The sequence below is a fragment of the Barbus barbus genome (assembly GCF_936440315.1).
Source record: "Barbus barbus genome assembly, chromosome: 16".
NCBI classification, from domain to species: domain Eukaryota; kingdom Metazoa; phylum Chordata; class Actinopteri; order Cypriniformes; family Cyprinidae; genus Barbus; species Barbus barbus.
The window spans coordinates 12,095,523-12,122,511 of NC_136744.1; the positions used below are offsets into that span (position 1 = coordinate 12,095,523).

General features: G+C 36.8%; 1 protein-coding gene across 1 annotated transcript in view; it reads left to right on the top strand.

The window, feature by feature from the left end:
- Positions 1-3,932: 3,932 nt before the first annotated feature.
- LOC306882284 (dynactin subunit 1-like) overlaps positions 3,933-26,989 on the top strand; it is a 35,636-nt gene continuing 12,579 nt past the window's right edge. Inside the window, exons 1-9 of the mRNA XM_079436818.1 lie at positions 3,933-3,989; positions 4,531-4,665; positions 17,266-17,517; positions 17,592-17,670; positions 18,200-18,231; positions 20,001-20,021; positions 24,815-24,844; positions 26,409-26,429; positions 26,544-26,717. Coding sequence (XP_079292944.1) covers positions 4,534-4,665; positions 17,266-17,517; positions 17,592-17,670; positions 18,200-18,231; positions 20,001-20,021; positions 24,815-24,844; positions 26,409-26,429; positions 26,544-26,717 — 741 coding nt within the window. The 5' untranslated portion in view covers positions 3,933-3,989; positions 4,531-4,533. The remainder of the gene's footprint in view (positions 3,990-4,530; positions 4,666-17,265; positions 17,518-17,591; positions 17,671-18,199; positions 18,232-20,000; positions 20,022-24,814; positions 24,845-26,408; positions 26,430-26,543; positions 26,718-26,989) is intronic.

Below are 26,989 nucleotides of genomic sequence, written 5' to 3' on the forward strand. Positions count from 1 at the left end.
AAAGGTGTTTCTCCTAAATTCTAACATTGGGCAGAAAATGTTGAGATTTTAACTTTTACACAAAGTCTATATTTTTCAGATAATATTTAAATAATCGTTTGCTGTAGTACAATGACAAGTAAAAGACAATATGCTCTCTGTAAGGTTTTTTTTCTATATATCACTTAAAGTTTTATATTTAAATTTAATGTATTTTACTTTAGGAATGTGACATTTTTCATTTTCCTGTCAATAGCAATGTTAAAAAAATAATAAAATACGTCATTCGTTTAATGCCAGTATAATCAAAGTATAGTGTTAAAATTTTACATTAATCAATAATCATTAATTAATAATGCCATTACATGCATAATGTAGGAACACATGACAATCTGTTTCAAGGAATCATGACTGTCATTATATAACGTTGAAATTCATTATACACCAGGATACTTCAGTTTTGTTTTTCTCTACACACTGACCTCCTGATAATATAACAATTAAAGATTTATAAAAAATTGTAACAAACATGAAAAGTGTTGTTACTAATAAGGGCACCAGGACAATCAGGAAGTCTGTAGATGTAGATGTTTGTAGTTATCTAGCAGCAGTGGAACATGGTACATGTGGTGATGCACTTTATAAAAATGTATTTGTGCTGCTGTATGAACTGAAATCATTGCAAGGATACAATTGCAGTGTCACTGAGAATGGTGCTTGTAACAAAGTTCGTAGGTCGGGAAGAAGGAGGCGGGAACCGGCAAACATTCACGCATTTAATAATCAAAATAAACAAACGTAAAAGTACAGCGGTAGCCCCTCACGGACGACTGCCGCACACAAAACACAAAATAAAGTCCAGGCCTGGTCCTCTCTCGTCTTCCACTGTCGTCACTCCTCCTTTTATCCTTCCGGAGCTCCTCCGTGGGACTCGAGACCGGTGAGTGGCGCAGGTGTCGCTCATTATCATTCACTCCACCGGCCTCGTTCCGCTCCCACGGCTCTCGGCCCCGCCTCACTCACTACAGTGGTGATCCTGAGAGAGCAGGAAAACTGGTCAGTTTGAATAATTTCTGATGTGTGCTGTAAGTAAACTAAGCGATACAGATCACAAAATCAATAGGTTTTTGGTTACCGTCCCAGAAGGCTTTCAATTAATATTTTATTACCTTTTTTTAATCTAATCTGGAGAATTTTCTATTATTGGGATTTTGTAAATGTACTCTAGAAATTCAATTGCCTTGGTTTCTCTGTGTCGGTTTATGTCCGAGGGTGATAATGACAATATTTTAGTTTCTGCTATAATCACATTCTGTCTCCTATATTTGTTTCTGTCCAGTCGCTAGTGTTCATGTTCAGAGAGGATTTGAGCCACATTCTTTCTTTGCATTACACTGCCAGTTTATAAAAATCAGTTCTCTGAATTTTTTTTTATTTATATTAAATATGACCCCTTGTGACTGTCTGAATAATTAGTTTTGATCATCAATCCTGTCTTTGCCACAGCTACTTTTAAGCCAGCGTTTGTTGATCATATTAAAACGAAACAAATAATATAGCTATCACATTGACTCTTAAACACATATTAATGAAATTGGACTTTAACTCAAAACCTTGCAATCTTTATAAATGAGTGTTTAAAAGTTTAAAAGACATTTTTTCATATACATTCAAGCCAATATCTTAATACTTAATCAAAAATAAAGAAGTTACCCTATTTTACATTTACATTTTTACATTTAGTCATTTGGCAGACGCTTTTATCCAAAGCGACTTACAATTGGGGAATACAAAAAGCGATTCATCTTGAAGAGGCAGTCAGACAGAGGAAGTGTTCGTAACACCAAGTCTCAGTCATTGTTCAAATAAGTACAAGCTAGTAGGTGGAGAGAAAGATAGAGGGAAAGTTTTTTTTTTTTTTTTTGAGTTTAGGATGAAGTCAAGTACTGCCGAAAGAGATGAGTTTTCAGTTGTTGCTTGAAGGTTGCCAGGGATCCGGCGTTCCGGATAGGGGTGGGAAGATTATTCCACCAGCCAGGAATGGTGAACGAGAATGTTCTGGAGAGTGATTTTGAGCCTCTCTGTGATGGTACCACAAGGCGTCGCTCACTAGCAGATCTCAAACTTCTGGAGGAGATGTAGGTTCGTAATAGTGAGTGGAAGTAGGAGGGTGCAGAGCCTGTGGTAGATCTGTATGCAAACATCAGTGACTTGAACTGGATGCGAGCTGCCACTGGTAGCCAGTGCAAGGAGATGAAGAGAGGTGTAACATGCGCTCTTTTGGGCTCGTTGAAGATCAGTCGTGCCGCTGCATTCTGAATCATTTGTAGAGGTTTGATTGCGTTTGATGGCAGACCAGCCAGAAGAGCATTGCAGTAGTCCAGTCTAGAAACAACAAGGGCCTGGACAAGAAGTTGCGCAGCATGCTCTGTCAGAAAGGGCCTGATCTTTCTGATGTTGTGTAGTGCAAACCTGCAGGAACGAGCAGTCTTTGCAATGTGCTCTTTGAAGGTCAGCTGGTCATCAAAGATTACACCAAGATTTCTGACCGAAGTTGATGGGTAATCATTGATGAGCCGAACTGAATCGTGAAGTCATGCCGTAGAGTCGGAGTGGCAGGGAAGACCAGAAGTTCCGTCTTTGCCAGGTTGAGCTGTAGGTGAAGTTCTTTCATCCATGCCGAGATGTCCGCCAGGCAGCCTGAGATCCGTGCAGCTACCGTTGGGTCATCTGGTTGAAAAGAGAGATAGAGCTGTGTGTCATCGGCGTAGCAGTGATAGGAGAAGCCATGTGCATGTATGATGGGACCCAGCGATGTAGTGTATGTGGAGAAGAGGAGGGGTCCAAGAACCGATCCCTGAGGAACTCCAGTGACCAGTTGATGTGGTTTGCATACCTCCCCTCCCCAGGTCACCCTGAAGGATCTACCGGTGAGATAGGATTCAAACCAGCGAAGTGGAATTCCAGTGATGCCCAGTGATGAGAGTGTAGACGGGAGAATCTGATGATTGACAGTGTCAAAAGCAGCAGAGAGATCCAGCAGAATGAGGACTGACGATTTGGAATCAGCCTTTGCAGTTCGCAGGGCTTCAGTGACTGAGAGTAGCGCAGTCTCTGTTGAATGGCCACTCCTGAAACCTGACTGTTTAGCATCCAGCTTGTTGTACTGTGAAAGAAACCGCGAGAGCTGGTTGAAGACAGCTCGTTCGAGTGTTTTCCCTATGAATGGAAGGAGAGAGACAGGTCTGTAGTTATCTAAAAGAGAAGCATTTAATGTAGTTTTTTTTGATCAGTGGGGTTACCCGAGCCTGCTTGAATGCTGTGGGGAAGATGCCTGTGAGGAGAGATGTGTTGATAATGTGTGTGAGTGCCGGTAAGAGTGTGGGAGAGATTGCTTGGAGAAGATGTGAGGGGATCGGGAGGGGATTGCTCTCTCAAGCAATAATAATTATTATTATTAATAATAATAAAATAATTAATAATAATAATTATTATTATTATTATTATTGCTTGAGAGAGAACATACAAAATACCAAGTAAACAACAAGAAAAAATCTTAATACAAATCCAAAAAGTCCAATAGCAGCATAACAAAACATATAAATATAGGCCTAAACAAAATAAACATAATTAGAAAATGAAGAGATTAATAAATAATATCAAAATACAAAACAATACAAGGGGCTTAATTATAAAAAAAAAATACCTTCAAAAGATTACATAGCTTTTTTTATGATGCATGAGTTTTAAAGATCTGAAGAAGACCACTAAATCTTTCTGAAAAAGTAAGAAAGTGAGGGGGGGGTTATTGAAAAAAAAATCTGCATTTATGAATAAAGTAATAGGCCAAAATCACAATAATATTAGCCCTTGCCCGCCAAATGCATTGTACTTTTCCTCCTCTCCAGTGGAAGGCGATAGTGCTTCAACTCAATCTGTCGATTTAAAAGAGAAGAAGAAACATCGGAACAAAGTAAAGCATTCATTTTAATAGGATTACTACAGTACAGGTGAGGTAAGTCTATATTATTTGTTTAAAAAAATAACGAAAATGCGGAGGGAAAGCCTGTTTCAATTTACATGATTTAAATGCATATTTGTTACAGTTAATATTCCTTGGAAGTGCCATTGTAAATAAAGCTCTAAACACTTCCGTAAGCACACAAATGCCTATATATTTCCTCACTGGCTGCCCGCAGTCATCGAGTAAAGGTCAGTAACCTGGAAATCTCGTTTTATCAAGATCGAGGCGTGCTTGTAATCTAGAAATTTGCTGTGAGTTTCTGTGACATTTTATAATTCTGTGTCTTTGATACAAACACAAACACTAAGGCTGGCGAAGTGAGATAGCACTGTTTATCTAATGTTTTGTTATGCAAAGTAAATGCAAAATCTATTATTCATGCAAATGCACGTGTATCAGTTAAATTAATCAGTTATTTAGGTCTGAAATGTTGTTCACTTACAAGACATGATAAAGATAAGACAGGTGTAATAGGATTTGATAAACATTACAGTGTCATTATTTCTAATGTCATGCTTGATTTGAAGGTCATGGCTGAGGTGCAGATTCGTCGCTACCGGGAGGAAGATCATGAAGAAGTAAAGGAGGTTTTTACTCTTGGGATGAGCGAGCACATCCCATCGTCCTGCATGCACGTTCTCAAACAGCCCCTAGCGCAGATGTTTCTGGGATGTGTGTTTTGCGCTTTGCTGACCAGCTCAATGTCCATCCTATTACCTGTACTAGCAGTCACGCTGCTTTTGGCCGCAGGCAGGCAGAGTGTGAGTTATATGTTCAACAAGTACATCCAGACCTGCCTTGAGCAAGATCTCAACCACATTCAGCAGACCTACCTGGATCCACCTAACGCCTGCTTCTGGGTGGCTGAGAGCCAGGGTCGTGTTGTGGGTACAGTAGCGTGTTTGCCTGCCGAGAAAGACCAGAACTTCCTGGAACTGAAGCGGATGTCGGTTAAAAAGACTCACCGTGGACAAGGCATTGCAAAAGCGCTCTGCCGTACAGTGGCTGACTTCGCTCGTGAGCGTGGTTTTCGAGGAGTACTGCTTCACACATCGGTGGTCCAGACAGATGCACAGAAGCTCTATGAGCACATGGGCTACCTGAAGGTCAGCGAATTTAGTGCTCCAGATGCGATTGCCAAGCTGACTAATTTCACATTGATGGAGTACCAGCTCATCCTTAAACAACATCACAACTGAGATTGAGATCTCCCACTTCAGCAAGACCGCCAAGGCCTTTTTTTTTACACACTGGTTCAGATCACTAATGAAGCACACCACTATCTATCTATCTTCTTTAAATCATCAACTGTGGAAAAAAAAGGGAACTTTTCTTTTATAAGGGATTGTTCATAATAGAAAACATCTATTATTTTAAAAATAAATCTGATTTGGGATCGTTCACCCATAAATGAAAATTCAGTCTTCATTTACTCACCATTTTCATCCAAACCTGTTTCACTTTTGTTTATCTTCAACACACAATGAAGATATTTTTAATGAAACCTGAGAGGTTTCTGTCCCTCCATTGACAGTCCAGGTATCCAAAACCTAGAAAATCCAAAAGGTCATAAAGTTGAACAAATTTAATTTAGTCTTTTATTTTCATCTAAACAATGATCGACACACATATGCACATCACATATGGTTAAGTTGGATGTTCTCAAATGTGTGATATGCGAGTACCAGTGATGTGACAGATGCACAAGCTTTCATGTTTACCATATGCAATGTGCTTGATGCATGTGTTTATACAACATGTGAAAAAAAAATCATCACATAAATTGATCAAAAGATGAAAATATTTGATGAATGTGGATTAATTTTCCGATGCTTTTATGACCTTTTTGGAAGTTTTGGTTACCTGGATTTTCAATTGAGAGAGAACCCTCTCTGGTTTCATTAGAAATTTTTAATGAAAATCTTGAAATGAATGAAATCTTTATTTGGTTTTGGAGATCAACCGATGTTGTATGGATTTGGAAATACGTGATGGTAAGACAGCATATTCATTTTTGGGTAAATTATCCATTTACAAACCTTGAATAAAAGGTGTCCAGATCTTGTCCTGTCTGAATATTCATCTCACCACTGAAGCAGAAGCATTTAAGGGACGTGTGCTGTGCTTGGAGTCTGTAGTCCTTGAGATTATGTTGGTTAAGATCATTTCTATTTATTCATAGCCTGTCTACTTCTATGACCAAGTAAATCTGAAAAACAGTAGTTTCCTGTAGGTCAAGTATTTGTTTTTGGTCGATGAGATGTAAATGCTTTGAAATTGTCAAATGCTTGCAATGTGAATGATATGTTACATTTCCACTTCTGTGGCGTTGATGTTGATTACAATTTGCCGCGAGAATGTGAAAATTATTAATCGGTATTAATAGTTTAAGCTTATTAATGAAAGAACAGAATCATCATCTCTAATATTACTATGTAGTTGACTTTTTTCTATTCTGTGTTTTTAATTTATGAAAGAATTAAAAATGTGGCTGTTCTGTGACTGAATGTTTAAATAACTCAAAGCATCTGGATAAAGTTTTTTGTTCTGATAAAATCAAATATAACTTCTTGTAATAACCTAAATCAATAAAACCTTTTATGAATGAACCGTTTTCATGTTTTGATTATAAATATTATTAATGCATAGAACTACGGTGGCTGAGAGAGCTCAACGTGCTGCAAATAGAAAAAAACACTTGCAAATTAAGAAAACATATTCATCAATTTGACAGCAGGTGGTGCAAATGCTCACAACATAACCAAATAAAGAAACGCACTGCAAATAAAATTCTTTATTTGGTTGTATTGTGAGCATTTGCAGTGTGTTTATTTATTTGTTTGTGTTGTGAGCATTTGCACCACCTGCTGTCAAATTGATGAATATGTTTTCTTGATTTGCTGGTGCTTTCTCTGTTTGCATGTGTTTTCTGAAGTTGAAGTGTGTTGAGCTCTCTCGGCCTCTGTATAGAACAGCTTTTCTGAGTTAGATTTATCATCCTGACTTGATTTGGATTCAGGTTTGATTAGGTCAGTAAGCAACATCAGTGGTCTGAAGATCATGTGATTTCCTAAGGGAAGTTTCACACTTGGTCCTCTGAAATGAAAATGCATCTAATGATGTAACTCAAATTTTTAATTATCTTATGTAATAACTAATAATTGCATTTCTGGACAACATTTTGCACATATGTTTGCACCTCTAACAGTAAGTGTGGTGACTTTTATGTCTCTGATATGTCTGGGCTGTGAATAACAGTTCAAGCAGGAGAAGCCTGTGTAACGGTAAGCTTAAAAAAAAAAACAATATATGTGACCCTGGACCACAAAACCAGTCTTAAGTCGCTGGGGTATATTTGTAGCAATAGCCAAAAATACATTGTATGGGTCAAAATGATCTATTTTTCTTTTATGCCAAAAATCATTAGGATATTAAGTAAAGATCATGTTCCATGAAGATATTTTGTAAATTTCTTACCATAAATATATAAAAACTTCATTTTTGTTTAGTAATATGCATGGCTAAGAACTTCATTTGGACAACTTTAAAGGCGATTTTCTCAATATTTAGATTTTTTTGCACCCTCAGATTCCAGATTTTCAAATAGTTGTATCTCGGCCAAATATTGTGCGATCCTAACAAACCATACATCAATACTTATTTATTCAGCTTTCAGATGATGTACAAATCATAATGCATTTTGTTATGCATTTAGCTTTCTAAATTGTTCTCAGTCTAAGAAGGTACTTTCTTTATTGTAATATATCTTGTCTTCTGCTTTTCTCACAATCCCACTTGAATCTCAGCCCTAAAGCCTTGATGTTGTGGTATCAGATCCATGAGTATCAGGATGCAGATTATTCTGCTGTGAGGACAATATACTCCACTGGGTTCAGAGAGCATGTTGGAACTGTGTATCTTCTGACCTTGAAGCAACCATGGATTCAAGCTATGCTGTGTGGATTCTGTCTTCTCACTTATATGCTCTCCGGCTCGATCCTGACCTGCATGTTGTGTGTCGGAGGGGCTATGCTGGCTATTCGAATGGCAGTGCAGTATATTTTTGAGCAGGGTATTCAGTTTGGGCTCAGAGAGGATCTGCTGGACATCAGGAACTCCTACATGCAGCCTGGAAGCAGGAGCTGCTTTTGGGTTGCAGAACTGAAAGGGTCTATTGTCGGGACAGTGGGCATTTTGCACTGTGTGGAGGAGCCAGGTGCTTGGGAACTAAAAGGATCTCTGTGGAAAAGGAGTTTCGGAGTCATGGCCTTGCGAAAGCTCTTTGTAAAACTGCTTTGGAATTTGTTGCCAGACATAATGTGAAGCGAGTGGTGCTTTTCACCTCTATGGTCCAAATTGATGCTCATAAGCTGTATGACAGCATCGGGTTTGAAAAGGAGGGGGAGTTTGTGTGGCCATCACTTCCTGCCAGGCTGATCAATTTCATGGTGTTTAAATATGCACACAGAAACGGTGGTGTCATGTCATGCTAAAAAAAAAAAAAGATAGTAAAAAGTGTGTTAATTTCTGTCAAGATCCCTATGGAGGAAAAAACCTTTGCCAAAATGTATTTAATTATTTCATTCTTCATTCTTTTTCATTTAATTCTTTCACAAAGATTTATAATATAGTGTATTTTGATATCACATTGTTTTCATTTAAAAAAAAATCTAATTTAAGCATTAGAGGCACAAATTGCATGTTTATTTTATAAGATTATATATGTATGATTAATTATCTAACTAATTTAACCCTGTTACTCAATTTATAAGAAAAATGTTTTTGTCTTTAAAGGGATAGTTTACCTTAAGTTGCTGCTTAAGTTGCATTGACCTCCATAGTATGAAAAAAACCCACTATGCAAAGTCAAAGGTCACCAACTGAAGGTGAACTATCTCTTTAATTCATTGAAATTGAAGTTAATCAACACTACAAACCATTATTTTGTCCCAAAATAATATATATTAAACTAACTACAAATATTAATAGTTCACCCAAAAGTGAAAATTAGCTGAAAATATCTGAAAACATCACAATAATCACACAACTATGAATAATATTGCTTTCATATGCAAACTCGCAATTTTTTATTTTTATCTATAATTGATGGAGTGCAGTCTTGTGGATTATTGGGATGCTTTTATCAATTTGAAATCAATATTATTTAATGTAGGTGATTAAATTTTCATTTTCATCTATTCTATTTAGATATGTGTATTATATGTTATCAGTTTGGTCAAGCAAACTTCCACTGAGGTTTTTATAGTTTGAAAGCGTTTCAGACACTGTTTTGTAGACCACCCTTGTCCAGGTAAACCCCCCTCCCGTTGTTTCCAGCGAGTTCAAATGCTTGGTTAGAAATAAAGAGCATGAAAGAACCTTTCAATAGCCTCACATCCTCGATGTATTTACTAATTCTCAGTTGAGGGGTGTAGCTGCTGTAGTATAAATAGGCGGTGGCTGATCGATGGGAGGATTGATGGGCTGCTGGCGATGCGCTCCTCTTTAATTAATTGTTTTTTACTTTTCACTACTACAGCATTTACCTAAATTACAGTAAAGACTGTCATTCTGCAATATTTATTTATTTGTTGATTAATGTCGGGGGAGGAGGCTGGCAGGTGCATCATCAGTTGATCACTGCACAGGAAATAAGCAAATATGCACAATCACACTGCTTTCATTCCTCTTGTATACAAGTTTAATCCATTAATTTAGTTTATATAGTTAATATAGTATAGTTTAAGTCATTAATTCATTAATGCTCAGAGTAGTCATTTAACAGACTATTTTATTTAATTTCTTCAAATAGCCTAATGACTGACACCATTATATATATATATATATATATATATATATATATATATATATATATATTACTGTATATTGCTTATATGTGACATTTATACAGACGTTGCACACACACACATATTTATACACATATTAGTTTTATAATAAATTTAAATAATAATTTATTATAAGTTATATCATAATATAACTATAATAAAACTTGCTGTTTTATTGCACAACAGTTGTAATCCATGCATATACTAATATATATATATATATATATATTGTGAGGAGTCGGCTGCCTCCCCCCTGTCCATCATCACCACCCCGTCCCGTATTCGCCGCCCTTCACCAGGCTCCCGACGGGAGTGGGTGTGTGAGAGAGGAGGGGCGCTGAACACGCAGGGCTGGCGGCGTGTGATGAGGCGCACCTGACGTGAATAGAGCCTCATCACCGCCGCCGTTTAAACGCCGAGCGCGCCTCTCCTCGGGAGACCGGTCTCTTCCCCGTGCATGCACGCTGGTGTCCTCGTGGGTCCAGGAAGGGTGCGTCGAGGAGGACTGCCGCACCCGTGAGACGGCTGACGGGCCAGGATGCCGGGCCGTCGAATCCCCCAGAAGCGCCGGGAACCAAGGAGATGGAAGTAGTCGCGCACGAGACGCAACCGCCACTCGCTCCCGTCCCCGAGAGGGGAGCGCGTGCGGCCACCGGACTCCGCCCCTTCCCTGGACCCTTCCCTTCCCTTCTGAACACTACCTTCCTGCACAACGAGGACACCAGATTCCCCGTTTATTTGGACACTTTTTCTCCTTTGGACACTTTATTTTATCCCTTATTGTTTAATAAAAACCTCTCCGAGGCTTGACGCCACGCCCACTGTGTCTGTCGTTGGCTCCTCCCGCCGCAATATGTATATGTATACTGTATATATATATATATATATAGGCTATAAATATATATATTAGTATATGCATGGATTACAACTGTCGTGCAATAAAACAGCAAGTTTTATTACAGTTATATTATAGTTATGTATAATATTATATTTATAGTACATAGTTATGTTTTCTTTTTTGAGGACATCAGGTTTTATCCGATTAAGTTAATTCTGGGGACAGTTTTGTTGAAAATATAGTAAACTACCACACAAATTATAAAAATACCATGTACAGCCATGTTAAAACATTAACATTAAAACATTTATGTACTAGAAGACACATTTTTATCAAACATATTATGGAAAGTCTGACTGATATTTAAACTAAAACACTGTTTATGAGAGGACACTCCCTTGTGTCAGCTGATTTCCCCCCCCCCCCCCCCCACTGAAGCATGTTCTCCTCCTTATATGTGACCCTGGACCACAAAACCATTCTTAAGTGTCAATTTTTCAAAACTGAGATTTATACATCATCTGAAAGCTGAATAAACAAGCTTTCCATTGATGTATGGATAGGACAATAGGATAGGTCGAGATACAACTATTTAAAAACCTGGAATCTGAGGGTGCAAAAAAATCTAAATATTGAGAAAATCCCCTTTAAAGTTGTCCAAATGAAGTCTTTAGCAATGCATATTACCAATCAAAAATGAAGTTTTGATATATTTACGGTAGGAAATTTACAAAATATCTTCATGGAACATGATTTTTACTTAATATCCTAGTGAATAATGATTTATGGTATAAAAGAATAATCTATCATTTTGACCCATACAATGTATTTTTGGTTATTGCTACAAATATACCCGTGCAATTTAAGACTGGTTTTGTAGTCCAGGGTCACATATTGTTGTTTTGTAAATCCTCTCCTTCCCTGTATTGTATTTTCTGCATTTCCAAGCATTTAAACATCATTCCCCACCCAAACCCCCAACATGCTGTGTTGATTCCTTGCCTGATAGACTGTAAAGCTGTGTAACACTGATACAGCTGAGAGCCACTGTTTTATTGAGTGGTCAGAGGAGAGCAGCTGTCATTGTGTGATTTATTTGTGCATTGTCTGAATGTCTGCTCAGATTGACCCACAGTTGCATACTGGTTTTTGTGAGCACAATGTTTTCAGTTGTGCACCTGTCCTTTCTAACTGTATAACAGTGAACAGTGAATGTGTTGCAAACATCAGCATTTGCTTATAGAAACAAAAGCCCCCGGGGATTCAGTGCAGTTGTTGTTTATAAAGAGTGTTAATCCTGTCAGCGTGTATGTGTGTTTGTTTGTCAGTCTGTCGAGGCTGTGTGTACGTCTCCTCACTGAACTCACTCTCTGTGTTCAGCTTTATATTGGAAGCTGCGTCACATTCAAATAGGCCTGGAGAGAAACAGAGAGGCTGAATAGAGAGCCGGTCTTAAAGAGGCCTGCTGCCTTAAACATCATCTTATATGCTAAGCATGTGAACATTTGTGCGTGAATGTAGTTTTTCAACAACATCCTGCCCCAGGGTACCACGGTAAAAAGAGCTGTTATAGCCAGTGATCATTGCCGTGCATGGCCTTTAGTAATCCAGTGATTAATATGTAAAGGATAATGAACCGTCAGCTGGTTATTATCACAAATTCCAACAGTGTAACCAGGACTCTCTTGTATCACCCTGTTTATTTCGCAACAATAAAGTATGTTATCCCGAGTTTTACATTGTTATTTACCACATAAATAAACAAAGAGACATAAATATTTATTTGAGTTTCAATTATTCTATAATGTAAAAATATCTGTCTGTTTGTCATTATGCAAGAATATTTTACAGCATAATGTTGTCATTTGTCATCAGAGTTTTGCATTCAAGTATTTCAGAGCTAATGTATATAGCAACAATTTAATAGAATTAATATATGTAATCAAAATATGTTTAAAAAATAATTAAACAGTCACCTGTTTCAGTGGTTTAATAAACAAAAATGCAATTTATGAAATGGTCATAGAATATAAAGTGGCAATCAATATATGCAAATAAATACATTTATAAATTTTGTAACTATGGGCTGATGGTCTTTTTAATTAGCGTTTGACTACTATTTTAGTTATAGTTATAGCTGCATTTATTTATTATTATGTATATACTATTTTAGTATTTATTAATATTTTAAATAAGCTGTTATTTAGTTTCAGTTTTTATTAAATTTTAGTTTTAGTATTCTTTAAATGTGCTTTTGTCATTTTTTCCCGATTTTCTTATTTAGCTTTAATTAATTTCTATTTCAGCTTTAGTTAATAAAAATACTGAGCTACACTGTAAATTATAATTTGATCATCCTCTAGGCCTGTACAGTATGTGCATGTGAGAAGACAGGGAGAAATAACTTATTTGTTTAGTATCAGTACATTAACCTGTACATTATCTTTTTGCTGATTATTCAGTGTTGGAGGGCTTTAGGACCCAGTTTAGCCTCTTTTGCTCTCCTGCAGAAGGCAGCGCAGACATTAGCGCAGTTGCACTGCTCTCACACACTCACCTACCAACACAGATCAGTCAGACAGACTTACACACATCTCACTCCAAACAATCTAATGCTGGGATCCTTCTGACAATTCACATGTTAGCTGGTTCATCTGAGCCCAGACATCCAGTAGGATCTCCTCTGGTGTCTCTCCCTGTTTCCCCTCTGGGGTTCAGTCTGTGCCTCTGCTGGAGCTGGACCAAAACGCACATCTCTGATACTCATCGTATGGACAAAGGCTTGAGTGATGAGAGTTAGGTGGAGATAGAGAAAGACAGACAGAGAGATAGAGAGACAGTGGGTTGGGGGGTTGAAAAGCCTTTGCTGGTTGCTGAAGCAAGGCAAGGAACCGTTGTCAACGGCGACGCAGGAGCAGCATGTCTCAAATGAAACGATACACTTACAGCAGGGTGAGTGACATACGGCAGACACACTTTCTGTTTCCGTCTGCCACCGTACATGTGAATACATGCATGTTTTTACTTGTATTAAAGTAGAATTAGTGTGCAGTTGTGTATGATGCGGTGCAGGTGTCAGGCGAGAGCGTGCGTGGGCTCAGTCAGTATTCTGGAATTTGTAAAGCTCAGCTTTTGGCTAAAATGCATTTGCTTGTGTACAAACTGCTACAATCAATTGCATTGTGTGTTTGAGGCAGTTTTTACTGCAGGCCAGTAATGTGATTTTTGACAGTTGCTGAGTAACACATTTAAAAAATCATGACACAGATGAATTTAGATGTTGATTATTCGACTAGTTTTACTTTTTTGCCTTTATTTGATTGTCTGCACTATATGTCATGTTATCTTGGACTAAAAGTGTTTTGTAAAATCATATTAAATTTGATTCTGTTAAAGGGATAGTCCACTCAAAAATCTTCCCAAACCTGTATGACTTTTTTGGACAGAAATGGAAGTCAATGGGAACCAATACTGTTTGGTTACCAACATTCTTTAAAATATTTAGTTTTGTGTTCTGCATTCAAAAGTCATACAGATTAGGAGCAACATGACAGTGAGTAAATGATGACAAAATTTTCATTTTGGTGGACAATGCCTTTTAACTTTGGGACTACAGCCCAAAACCTAATATTACAAACTGAATCAAAGCCTTTAGCTCAACAGTCTTATTTCAAACCCTTTTAAATGTAGTAATAACTTTCTGGATAGATCTATAGACATACATATTATGTCCTTTTCCTGCATGAAACATTAGGCAGCACTACTATGAACATAAAAATCCAGTTTAAATGGACTGTTAGTGAATAGTGATGCATCCCCACAAGGATAATAAAACCAGAATACATTTATAACATGGGGAGCAGCCAGCAGTTCCCTGTGAGGAAAACATAATAATCATAACAGATTTGTCTTAATGATAATATAAAAAGACAAAAAGGTGAGGTATTGTATGAGGCTTAGAAGATTCAGTATAATAGTTCAGTATAAAAACAATAGAAGTCAAGAAGTTGAAGTCCCCACCATGATAGATAAACAAATGTGTGTGTTTATTTATTCATGTGTACTTATTCCATGTCATTTTTTCTGGATTCTTATAACAGAAGAGGTTCTCAAATATATGCCTTTATTTAATATTTACATTATAATGAAAGCATGCGGGCAAAGATTTGATGGACAACATTTAATTCATTCAAGAGTATCAGGCTTAGTAAGCAAATCTCCTCAAACATAGACACTTTATGTCTAGCACATGACTCAAACATGGCAAAGCTCTGCTGTTTAAGCTTCAAGTTCGTAGGTAACTTGAAATCATTCAGATTCTTTGGTTTTACTTTTGAACAAAGCTCCACAAGATCCATATGAGCCATGACATTCCTAAACCCACAGTTTTCCTCCCTTACTGGCACAGTTAGTGACTTAATTCTGCTGAGTCACAAGTCCTGCATGTGAACATGACGTATCCTTCAGCTGATTTTAAAATTAGCCAGTAACTTTATTAAATCTGTGTAATGAATGAACATGTCACATTTCAGTAAGCTGAGAAACAGTTCTCTGTTTTCGAGTTGCAGGAGAGGTCACATCTATCACTTGTGTTCTCTTTCTATTGTTCCATTGTAACCTAATAATGTTCCCAACTCTTCAGATCATTTATAGAGTTTACATTAGAGTCAGCAAGAATAATAAATAACACTGAAAAAATTGTGCCTTATCTTGTTATCTTCATGTGACCAGTGCTTATTTATAGTATACAGTAGTTTCAGAAATAAATCTCACTTTGGACCCCAGCCTCTGAGTGATTAGAGACAATTTAAATGACTGAATGGAAGTGAAATGGAGCAGGTCTCTCAGGATGAGCTGGTGTGTGCGAGTCTGTGTGTTTGAGTTCTTGCACACTGTGACTGCAGGTAACAGTGATGACTTCTGCAGTAAAGAATACAGTACTTTAGAATACAGTACTGAATACTTTATTCAGTAAAGAATAAGGCTGCATCACAAACTTTTTCAGCCCTGAGCTCTGGTCTGAGTGCTCCTAAATAACCCTCAATTGTCCTCTTAGACATATAATCTGGAGGGCATGATAGACTTTGTTCAGAGAACTAATGAGGAGCCTGCAAATGGCTTTTAACTCCCCCAGATTGTCTAGTCACAGTGTTTTAACTTTATTCCACAAAATGTTTTAATGTCATTCATTGCATTTGAAAAATTATACAGTTGATCCAAATCTGACTGACTGAACAGAATTTCAAAAGTGCTGAGATACAGACATACAGTGCAACATCACTGGGACAGTTGACTTTTCGCAGGGAGTGTTATTGACAGGCGATTTGATTATTCATAATGCCGAGTCTGTCATTTTTGTCCGACAAACAAACCAGACAGGAGAGTAGGTAAACGTCGGTGCACTTGAGCTTGAAAAAATGGTGTGAATTGACGTCTTTCCATGTTTGAAACAAGATACTTTCTGATGTTCATTCATGTTTATTTCATGCTATAACTAGTATAGTAAAGGATGATCGGTTTGCGTGCCGCTTGAACTGAAGCCCAAGACACAGGATTTGAACAATCCTATAAGATCACTGCAAACCACACTGTGTGACATGGATCTAATAAACTTGGGTAAGACATGCATGTAGACTGTACGATGATGACCTATTGACTCGAAGGCTATGACGTGTTACTATAGAAGAATAAAACATAATCAGCAATGCGCTAGTGGTAAACAAAAAGAGCATGATGAATCACACTTTAGCAGTTGTAGTTTTTATGTGTGTTGAAAAAAGTGGAAGCGGCGAAAGAGGAAGAGATAAGAGCTTGAGTAGTAAGAAAGCAGTTTTAAGTTTTAGCACCATGTTGCTGGTCAGTAAACGTTGGTCGTAGCAGCAAACACACTGTGTGCGATGATCATGCTGAATTTCTGACAGTGACACTCTCAGAAAATTATCGTAGGCTGTCTTTGGTCGTAAGACTGTGAACCTCTCTCACTGTACGATATTGGATCATCAATTAGGAGCCACGATCACAGAAATAGCCATGATTGTTTCACGATGCCAATCTTTCGGGACAGCCGAAAATTGTGCTGTGTGTTTTCAGGCTTGAGGTGGTACAGCGATCTGTCACAACACATTAAGGAGCCACAAAATGGCATTTATTATTTGAGTTTCTTAAAAAAATCACAAAATGGGTCAATTGACGATTTGTATCACTCCACTTGCCTGTGTTTGTGCGTTGTGTTTGTGACTGTCGGTCTGTGTATTAGTTGTAGGGATTTTTCAGTGACTCTTAAAGCAAGTTGATTCACTCTTTTGGCTTTGAATCATTCCTTCAACCAATTCGTTCATTCTGAAATTAAACAAGTGAACTGCTTTTATTACACCATGTCTACACCGGATGTACTGGCTTTCTCTAATTAAAGCCGCAAGATTTAATATTTTGTATGTAATGCAATGACATTGATGCACTTCTACTGAATGTGTGACTAATGTTTCCAAATACATTTTACGGCCACTATACATTGAGCCAAGAACATTTCACCAATCTACCATTTTCTTGATAAAATCAAAAGCTCTTTTTGTCCCCAGACCACCAGCAGTGGCAGCAGCAGGATGAGTTCAGATGGAGGTGGGCGGCCTGTTAAGGTGGGCTCTTTGGTTGAGGTCATCGGTAAAGGTCATCGAGGCACCGTGGCATATATTGGAAACACCCTCTTTGCTTCTGGAAAATGGGTGGGAGTCATTCTAGAGGAACCTAAAGGCAAGAATGATGGGACTGTGCAGGCTAAACGATATTTCACCTGTCAGGAGAACCATGGGATATTTGTACGCCAATCACAGGTACTCCCATGTCAATGAAAACCTGTCAATGTTCTTTTGTTGACTACTTAGAAAATGCTGTGACCCTCTTGCAGATCCAGTTAGTGGAAGATGGGGCCGACACGACATCTCCTGACACACCTGAAGCTGCCACCTCCAAAATGCTGAGGCGGGGTAGGCAAACAGTTCCAGGCACATATGTGACCCTGGACCACAAAACTAGTTTTAAGTCGCTGGAGTATATTTGTAGCAATAGCCAAAAATACATTGTATGGGTCAAAATTATAAATTTTTCTTTTATGCCAAAAATCATTAGGATATTAAGTAAAGATCATGCTCCATGAAGATATTTTGTAAATGTCTTACTGTAAATATATCAAAACTTCATTTTTGATTAGTAATATGCATTGCTAAGAACTTCATTTGGACAACTTTAAAGGGGATTTTCTCAATATTTAGATTTTTTTTGCACCCTCAGATTCCAGTTTTTCAAATAGTTTTATCTCAGCCAAATATTGTCCGATCATAACAATCCATACATCAATTGAAAGCTTATTTGTTCAGCTTTCAGATGATGTATAAATATCAATTTCTAAAAATGTACACTTAAGACTGGTTTTGTGGTCCAGGGTCACATATCTGCTTGCACCCATATTTTTCACATGAAATTGTAATGATCTCATTTTATCTTTTATTTTCTCAGAGATAATTGAAGGTCCAAAGTCAAACAAAGTGGTGAGTGAGGAAAGGGATTTCAACATGACGAATACGCTCTTACATTGGTACTTGTGCACTGTGTTTCTGTGAGACTGTGTATACTCATAACTTTCCTCCTATACAAACACCGGTGCCCTTTTGAAAAGGTGTTTAGTCTCGCTTAGCATGACTTTTGCAGCTTATTCTGGCCAAGAACCACCCACTCAGACTGGAAAGGTCGGTCTGACCAATCTTTAAAAAGCCATCAGCCATAGTTTGATTTTTTACACGTAGGGACAAATTTATCTGATATTGTTGATACACACAATAATAGTCTGTTCTGTCGCTGGCTGTACTGAAAACAGCAGAGAATTTATTAGAAATGTTTGTAATTAGAATTTCTGAATAAATACGTACTATTATTTAGACCAACCATAATACTCAGTTCTTCTAGTGAATATGCAGTTTACTTGCTAGTGAATGGCTTATATATATGGCTTATTTCTTCCTTGAAGGTACATTGCTATCACTGAAATTTGCAGGGCATAGGAACAAGTTTTTAATGCACTGGACCCTTCTTCCTTGAGCCCATTGTGTTGGCTCTTTGAAAAGTAGTGTAGTGCCAGCCAATCAGATTAGAGTTTATCCCATATTTGTGTGTAATATGCATTTGACAGTCTGAGAATGGATCATCTGAGGCAATTTTACATTAAAAGTACCTATTACCTCTCCTTTCCAGCAGAGAGTGATATAGTAACACTCTTTGGCTATGCCATATCGCTCATCCTGTATCTGTGTCTATAAAAGTGAACCATGTTTCTGATTCCCCTCTGATTTCACCTCGCACATGAATTTAACAAGCAAGTCTTTGCACTTTGTAATTCCTCCCAAACAAAAAATACATACTATATTGCATGAACACACATATAGTCTTTCTCTCTTGTGCCTTGTGAAAAAGAAGTGTGCGTACTTTTATTGAGCGTGCACTTGTAGTGCACTTCAAATCTTAAAAAGTATATTTAAAAAAAACTGTACTTGCAAATAATACAGTATTGTTTATTAACACACTTAAGTACACAAAATAAGTGCATTTTGTAGATTTACTTTAAAGTACTTTTTAAATAATTGTTTCAATAATCTTTTGTCATGCTTTAAAGAAAAACCCTTATTTTGATGTGTCGACTAACATACTAAAACACTAAGCACAACTGTAGTGTGTTATTTGATATTACTTTTAAAGATTATACATTTTAAATTATTTGCAACTTCATCATTACAAATGTGTAATTGTAAATATATTTTAATACATGTCAAACAAGTTTCAAGTAGAAACAATATTACTGTAAAGTATATTTTAGTTTACCATAAGTGCTTGTCAGTACATTCAACTGTAATAATAATTATACAATAATTATGAAATTACACATAAAGCTGTACTTAAATCCTACTTAAATGGATCAAAAAGCACTTTTAAGTTGCATTTACTATAAATATAATACATTTTCATTTATTGTAAATAACATCTGAAAATATTACATTCAGTTTGCACTTTAGTATATAAGTACTCTTTTTTAAAAATATGCTAAAGTGTACTTATTTTTCACAAGGAATCCTAAGTCTACACTCACTAATGCAAACATGCATGAACACAAACTGTTTGTGTCAGACTAAGATGCAAAAAGATTATAGCTCTGTTTACATGGGAGTCTTGGTGTGTTTGTATGTGAGAGACATTCATGCTCATTACAAACACACTGATTGATCAAACTTTAATCTGTCATCTCTTCCTCCTCCGTCTGAGTCTGCAGCGAGGAACCAAACCCAAAAAGGTGCTGCATGTTTCTCTAACATCTGTTTCCATAGCAATGGCAATTTGAACAGCTCTGCTGCATGGCATCCCACAAACAACACATTATCTGTGTGTGTGTGTGTGTGTGTGTGTGTGTGTGTTCATCAGGAGTGTTTCTATATTGTTTCTGTTAATTTTATGTACATTTATTCATGTGTGCTAGAGTGCTTTGCTAGCTGGATGGCAGTGTACTTTGATGAATGACTGCTTTTAAATGGATATTATGAATTAGCATTCTGAGTACGATGTGTTTATGTGTGTGAGACAGACCTAGTGAATGTGTGAGCGAAAGAGATTTGACTTATATTTATATTTTTACTTATATTTTACAGTATGTAGTGTTTTTGGTGTGTTCAGGTTAGGTATTCACCATGACTTTGTTACTGAGATTGCAGAATCCTTGAAAATAGTTAAAAAATAAGCTGTGGTCAGTGTGATTTGAATTAATATGCATTATTTTACAAATTCTTAAAAGCATTAATGTACAATTCTTTCTTTATGTGAGGGCTCCACATGTATCATAGTCATTTATCTCATAAATTGGAGGTAAAGATTGACACAAAAGCCCTAAATTGAATCACTACATATTTATATTTGTTCATCCTCATATACATTTCAAAACCAATATTCACACTATTTATATCGATATGCAATTATTATAAAAAAGGCTGAGACCACATAGACAATCTAAGATTTAAAATGTAGTTTACACCTAAAGAAAATTTTTGGATTTTGAAAGCAAATAAATGTTATGATGATAAATGATAAAAGAATTATGAAAGATTTTTAAATCACTTAACTATTAAATTATGTTAAATTTGAAGAAAAAAAGGACTGTACATTTGTGTATTGTAAATAAGTATTGTGTTTGACTGTAAGACTGTTTGATGAAAGACTGAGCGTTTCCTTCCCTCTGAGACAAACCTTGTACTGCAGCCTGGCTTGGCATTAGATCACCACTGAAATATTGGACTTGAAAGCCGTGTGTGTGCATCCCAGCGTTTTCTTCTAAATGTCAGTGCTTGGGGTAATGCTATTTAGGAGGTTATGTAGTTCAGGCTGTCAGTATGAATTGTTCGGTGTTCTTGCCCTGAAATTGAAAGTATAAATGGACATTAATGGAGAAGAGGACCTGTGTTTATCCTTAATTCAACATAAATAGTCTCAGCATGAATTTTATAATAGAAACAACAGTTGGTCAATGTGGGGTTTATGTTTACTTTATTGCTTAAAGCTAAAGTCACAATGAGTGTTAAGCATTTACAAGCTAATTTTTGCCAATTTTAATAATCCACCAAAATTACTTAATCTAATCCCATGGATTAAACCATGGGGGATCCGTGAATAACTAAAGAAACTTACAAATTCTGTGTAGGAATTAGGGCTGGACAATATGGCCAAACTTTATATCACGACAGGCTATATTTCTTAATTTCAGTCGATACAATATAATTCCGATATCGATATGCTGCTGAAAACTGAAAAAAAAGAGTGAGCAACAACAAAAACATGTTGCTGGAGATGGGTTTATTGAAAATGCAAATTCATTCTCTGTCAGCGAGAGGCACTTTTGGAGCGGCAGAATCAACTGTACACAAAAGAGAGCTGCATTCATGAACACTACTTTATATTAGATTAAATAAAAATGTCATTACAACTTCCAGTGATCATGTCTTTTCAACGAAGTCAATCACCACAAATAAATCAGTGTATGGGATACCCTGATTACTGGTGATATATATTGAATATATAGCCTATATATTCGGTATATAGCCTATTGATATTGAATTATTGTCCAGCCCTAGTAGGAATCCAAAATTATAAAGAAAACAACACAAAAATGTTGTATGTAATTGTTGTATAAAATTGTTTATAAATTTAAAAAGTCCAAAATGATAGGTATACCGCCCAGTGTAAGCTTTTGAGAGTTTATAATATACAATTCAAATATAAATAGCATATTTATAATAAGCCGATCTGTTAATATGAACAGCATCTAATGTATTTTTATATACAGTCATGGCCAAAAATATCGGCACCCTTGGTAAATATGATCAAAGGCGGCTATGAAAATTAATCTGCATTGTTAATCCTTTTGATCTTTTATTTTAAAAACTCACAAAAATCTAACCTTTCATTGGATAATAAGAATTTAAAATGGGGGGGAATATCATTATGAAATAAATGTTTTTCTCAAATACACGTTGGACACAATTATTGGCACCCCTAAAAATAGTAAAATATCTCTGAAGTATATTCCCATTCATATTCACAATTTTGAGCACTCCAGGGTGATTATGAACATGAAATTATCCAGCCATGACTTCCTGTTTCACATAAATATAAATAGGAGGGAAAACAAAGCCCAAATTCCCTTAATCATCCATCACAATGAGAAAAACCAAAAAATATATATTTCTGATGTGCAGCAAAAGATAATTGAGCTTCACAAATTAGTGAAGTGGCTTTAAGAAAATTCCCATTTCCACCATCAGGGCAATAATTAAGAATTTCCAATCAACATAAAATGTTACGAAACTGCCTGAAAGAAGACGTGTGTCTATATCGTCCTAATGCACGGTGAGAAGGAGAGTTTGAGTGGCTAACGACTCTCCAAGGACCACAGCTGGAGAATTGCAGAAAATAGTTGAGTCTCGGGATCAGAAAACCTTAAAAATTGTCAAACAGGACCTACATCACCACATGTTGTTTAGGAGGGTTTCAAGAAAAATTCTCCTAGCTCGTCCAAAAACTATTTTCAGCATATTCAGTTGTCAGACACGACTGGAACTTCAAATGGGACTGACTTCTATGGTCAGATGAAACTAAAAAATGAGCTTTTTAGCAGCAAACACTCAAGATGGATTTGGTGAGCACAGGGATAAAAAGTACCCCATGTGTACAATGAAATATACTGCTGTATTGTTTATGTTGTGGGCCTATATTTCTGCTGGAGGTCCTGGACATCTTGTTTAGACACATGGCATCATGGATTCTATCAAACAGATAAAAAATCAATAAGTGACTGACTGTTAGAAATCTTATAATGGGCCATGTTTGGATCTTCCAACCGGACAATAATCCAAACACAAACCTCAAAAACAACACAAAAATGGGTCACTGAGCACAAAACCAAGCTTCTGCTATGGCCATTCCAGTCCTCTGACCTGAACCCAATAGAAAATGAGTGAGGTGAACTGAAGAGAAGAAGCACCGTCATGGAGCTGGGAATCTGAAGGGTCTGGAGAGATTCTGGATGAAGGAATGGTCTCTGATCTCTTGTCAGGTGTTCTCTAACCTCATCAGGCATTATAGGAGAAAATTTAGAGCTGTTAAACTGGCAAATGGAGGTTTCAAAAAGTATTGAATTAAAGGGTGCCGTTAATTGTGGTCAATGTGTATTCGAGAAAAACATTTATTTCATAATCATATTTCCCCCCATTTTAAATTCTTATTCTCCAATGACAGGTTAGATTTTTGTGAATTTCTTTGATCATATTTACCAAGGGTGCCAATATTTTTGGCCATGACTGTATATATATATATATATATATATATATAAAATATAAAAAAAATTCTATGGTAAAACACATTCAAAACTTTGCAACAACCTTGATTATATGAAATCTTTCATATTTAGGTGTTAGTTCTATTCAGTACTAAGTCACAAATAATAAGCCCTGATAAATGCAGGCAGTTCATATGACATGAAGTCATATGTCATATGCAGGGGTGCACATAAGTTTTTCAGCCTGGTTCTCATATGAGTACCTGGAGATTTGGTTTGGTCCTCACACGGGCCACGGCATGGAGTGTGACCCATGTCACCACTTATGTGCACCCCTGGTCATATGTCAAGTCATAGTCTTCACAAATGAAGACTAGTATAGAATGCAGAGAGAAAACAGTGAAGGTCCAGGATTATTTTTCATGTTTGTTCATCCCTCTCTCTGTTTTCTACTATACCTCACTTTTCTCTCTTGCAGAGCTGTAATGTGATATATTTAATCTGTCTCCATCCCTCCCCATTCCGTTCTGTAATGGATCCATTATGTAATGTTAACTAACATTTAACTAACAACATTTTTGGGTGTACATATCTAAATGTGTTAAACTTGAGTCTAAATTTAAACTATAAGTTGCTAAAACATGGTCTGACACAGACATGTTCCTGACTGAGAGCCCATAGAGATCCTAATGGGGTGTTGCTAAGAGACAGGCCAGACTTCCATCAGTCCCTCCCTCTCTCCCTCTTTCCGCTTTTGTTCCAGTCTGTCTCTCTCTCTCGTCTGGAGGGAGGGGTGGATGTGTAGTGATGTAATGTGCTTGCTAGTCAGCCGTTGGCACAGCAGTGAGGCACTGAGAGCTTACGAGTGGAGAGAGCAGGAGAGCCAGAGATGGATGCAGACAGACTGTTTAGCAGAGCCTCAAGGACAGTGTTATAATCAGAGGAGTGCTTAGAAAGGGGCTCGGTTCAGTTCCGGTTGAAGAGAAAGGATTTATTCACTGCAGTGCAGGAGAGGAGAGTCATTTCAGCTGCAGCAGAGACGACCTGCAACACCGTCGCTGTGTGTGTGTGTGTGTGTGTGTCTGGCTAGCACTTGCAAACTGCTGTATGAGTGTGTTTGTGGCTTTGCTGTGGGCTTGGCCTGCTCTCATCTTGATCTGCAGTTAATGTGACTGAATCCTTCTTCCTGCTCTTTTTCTGCACCTTGTGTGTGTGTGTGTGTGTGTGTGTGCACCTGTTTGTGTGTTTCCTCTTCAATCGTCAATATGATGAGACAGGCACCTACGACTCGCAAGGTACAAAAGATTGTTTACTACTTCTGTGGCATGCAAAATGCTCAGTGGATTATTATCTTACTAGGGTGTTTGTGTGATTTTGGAGATGATTTTCTGCTTGATTGTTGGTATGTCAGCGCATGTGATAGGTTGTTTCCTATTGTTAGTGTTTTATCAATTGCTAAAAGATTCGTTTTAATTCAGTTGCCTGAGTGATTAGTACATTATTTATCTTAATAGGTGACTATAACTAAAATAATCTGATGATGTACAGTAGCCACAAAAAGTATTTAACGTAAAAATGTTTTGAATGTTTTTATATTTTAATACAAAATATCAAAATGTGGTATTTATGTTAAATGAATAAAGCAAAAACATACCTTACAAGTAAAATAATTCATAAAAATAAGTGTGTTCTGATTTCAAATAATAAAACAACAGATATATTGTTCAAAATTATAAGTATTTGGACACTTTCTGGTTAGTTGATCATATTCATAGTTTAAATTATTCCGTTCCTCTGACAGGACACTGTGGGGAAAAAAACACTTAGTTTTTTTTTCCAGTGGAATGAAATTCGTAAGTTTGACTTTTAAGGGCAGTGTATGTGTATATACATTATATTAGAAATGGGGTCAGTAAGATTTTTTTGAAAGAAATTAATTCTTTAATTCAGCAAAAGTGCATTAAATTTACTGAAAGTGACAGAAAAGACATTTATGATCCTACAAAAATGTAAACTATTTATTTGAACTTTCTATTCAGCAAAGAATCCTGAAATAAATCATCAAAATATGAAGCAGCGTTACTGTTTTTAACATTGATAATAAAAAAATTATTGAGATGCAAATTAGCTCATTAGAGTGATTTCTGAAGGATCTTGTGACACTGAAGACTGGAGTAATGATGCTGAAAATTTTGCTTTGCATCTCAGGAATTAATCAATTTTTAAAATAGACAATAGTTATTTACAATTGTAAAAATATTTCAGAATATTGCTGTGTTTACTGTATTTATCATAAAGTAAATGCAGCTTTAGTGAGCAAAAAAAAACTTATTTTAAATCTTAACTGACCCCGATCTTTTGTATGAAAGTGTAACTTTTGTAACTGGCATACTGTTTAACATTTTTTCATATTATGTGTATTGTGTTTGCCATAAAATGTATGTACAACAGGTTTATAACAATAACATGAACTCACAACAGTACAAACATGTGCTGACCGTCTGTGCGTGTATGTGTGCATGCCTGTATGTACTTGTTTGACCCGGTTGGTGCCAGGCACTCTGCTTTGCGGGCAGACAGATAGTGCCATAGAGAGGGTCAGTGTTTGACTCTTTATGCGCTAAAAGATATTTTTTTATATTAAAGACACAAGCAGAGCTTATCATCATGTGATGAAAACAATTGTGCAAGTCGTTTATTGAGGCTCACACAGATTCTCTTTTAATGCATGTACCTTTTTATCTGTTTCTAATCTTTGCTATATATGTGTTTTCTCCTATTTTTCCTTGATTCTCTATTCTTCATCTGTCTACTGACCTGTGGTGGTCATATATCTGTATACGTTTGTCTTCTCCTCAGACCACCACCAGAAGGCCCAAGGTGAGCTCAGCCCTGCAGGTCACATCTGTGTGTGCTTGTGTTTGCTAAATTAAAGCTTGTAGTTGATGTGATTCATTGGAGAGTTTTTCAGTGATTTCTGCATGTGTCTTTTAGCAAACACGGGCTGGAGTGGGGGTGAAGGTGGGCTCAGGATCAGCTTCTGCTGGAGAGATGAGCAGCAGTGAACCCAGCACACCTGCCCAAACACCACTGGCTGCTCCAGTTATACCGTCACCTGTGGGAACACTGCCCTCACCAGGGGCTCCTCCCATCCCGGGACCCACCAAGGTCACACATACAGACACAAATATAACCATTGCTTTCGTTCTGTGTTTATTTTTAAACTAGAATGTGTCGAAGTATTCACTTTTGCATCATTTTTAGTTGTCAAGGTCACAGATGTTATGAAAAACTCAGAAAAGGCTACTGACCTGTTTACTGATCATAAATGTGTGGTTTTTTTTGTTTTGTTTTTTTAAACTTTAGGTGCATTTAAAGTACTATTCAAAAGTTTGGGGTGTGTAAGATTTTTTAATGTTTTTGAAAGAAGTCTCTTATAT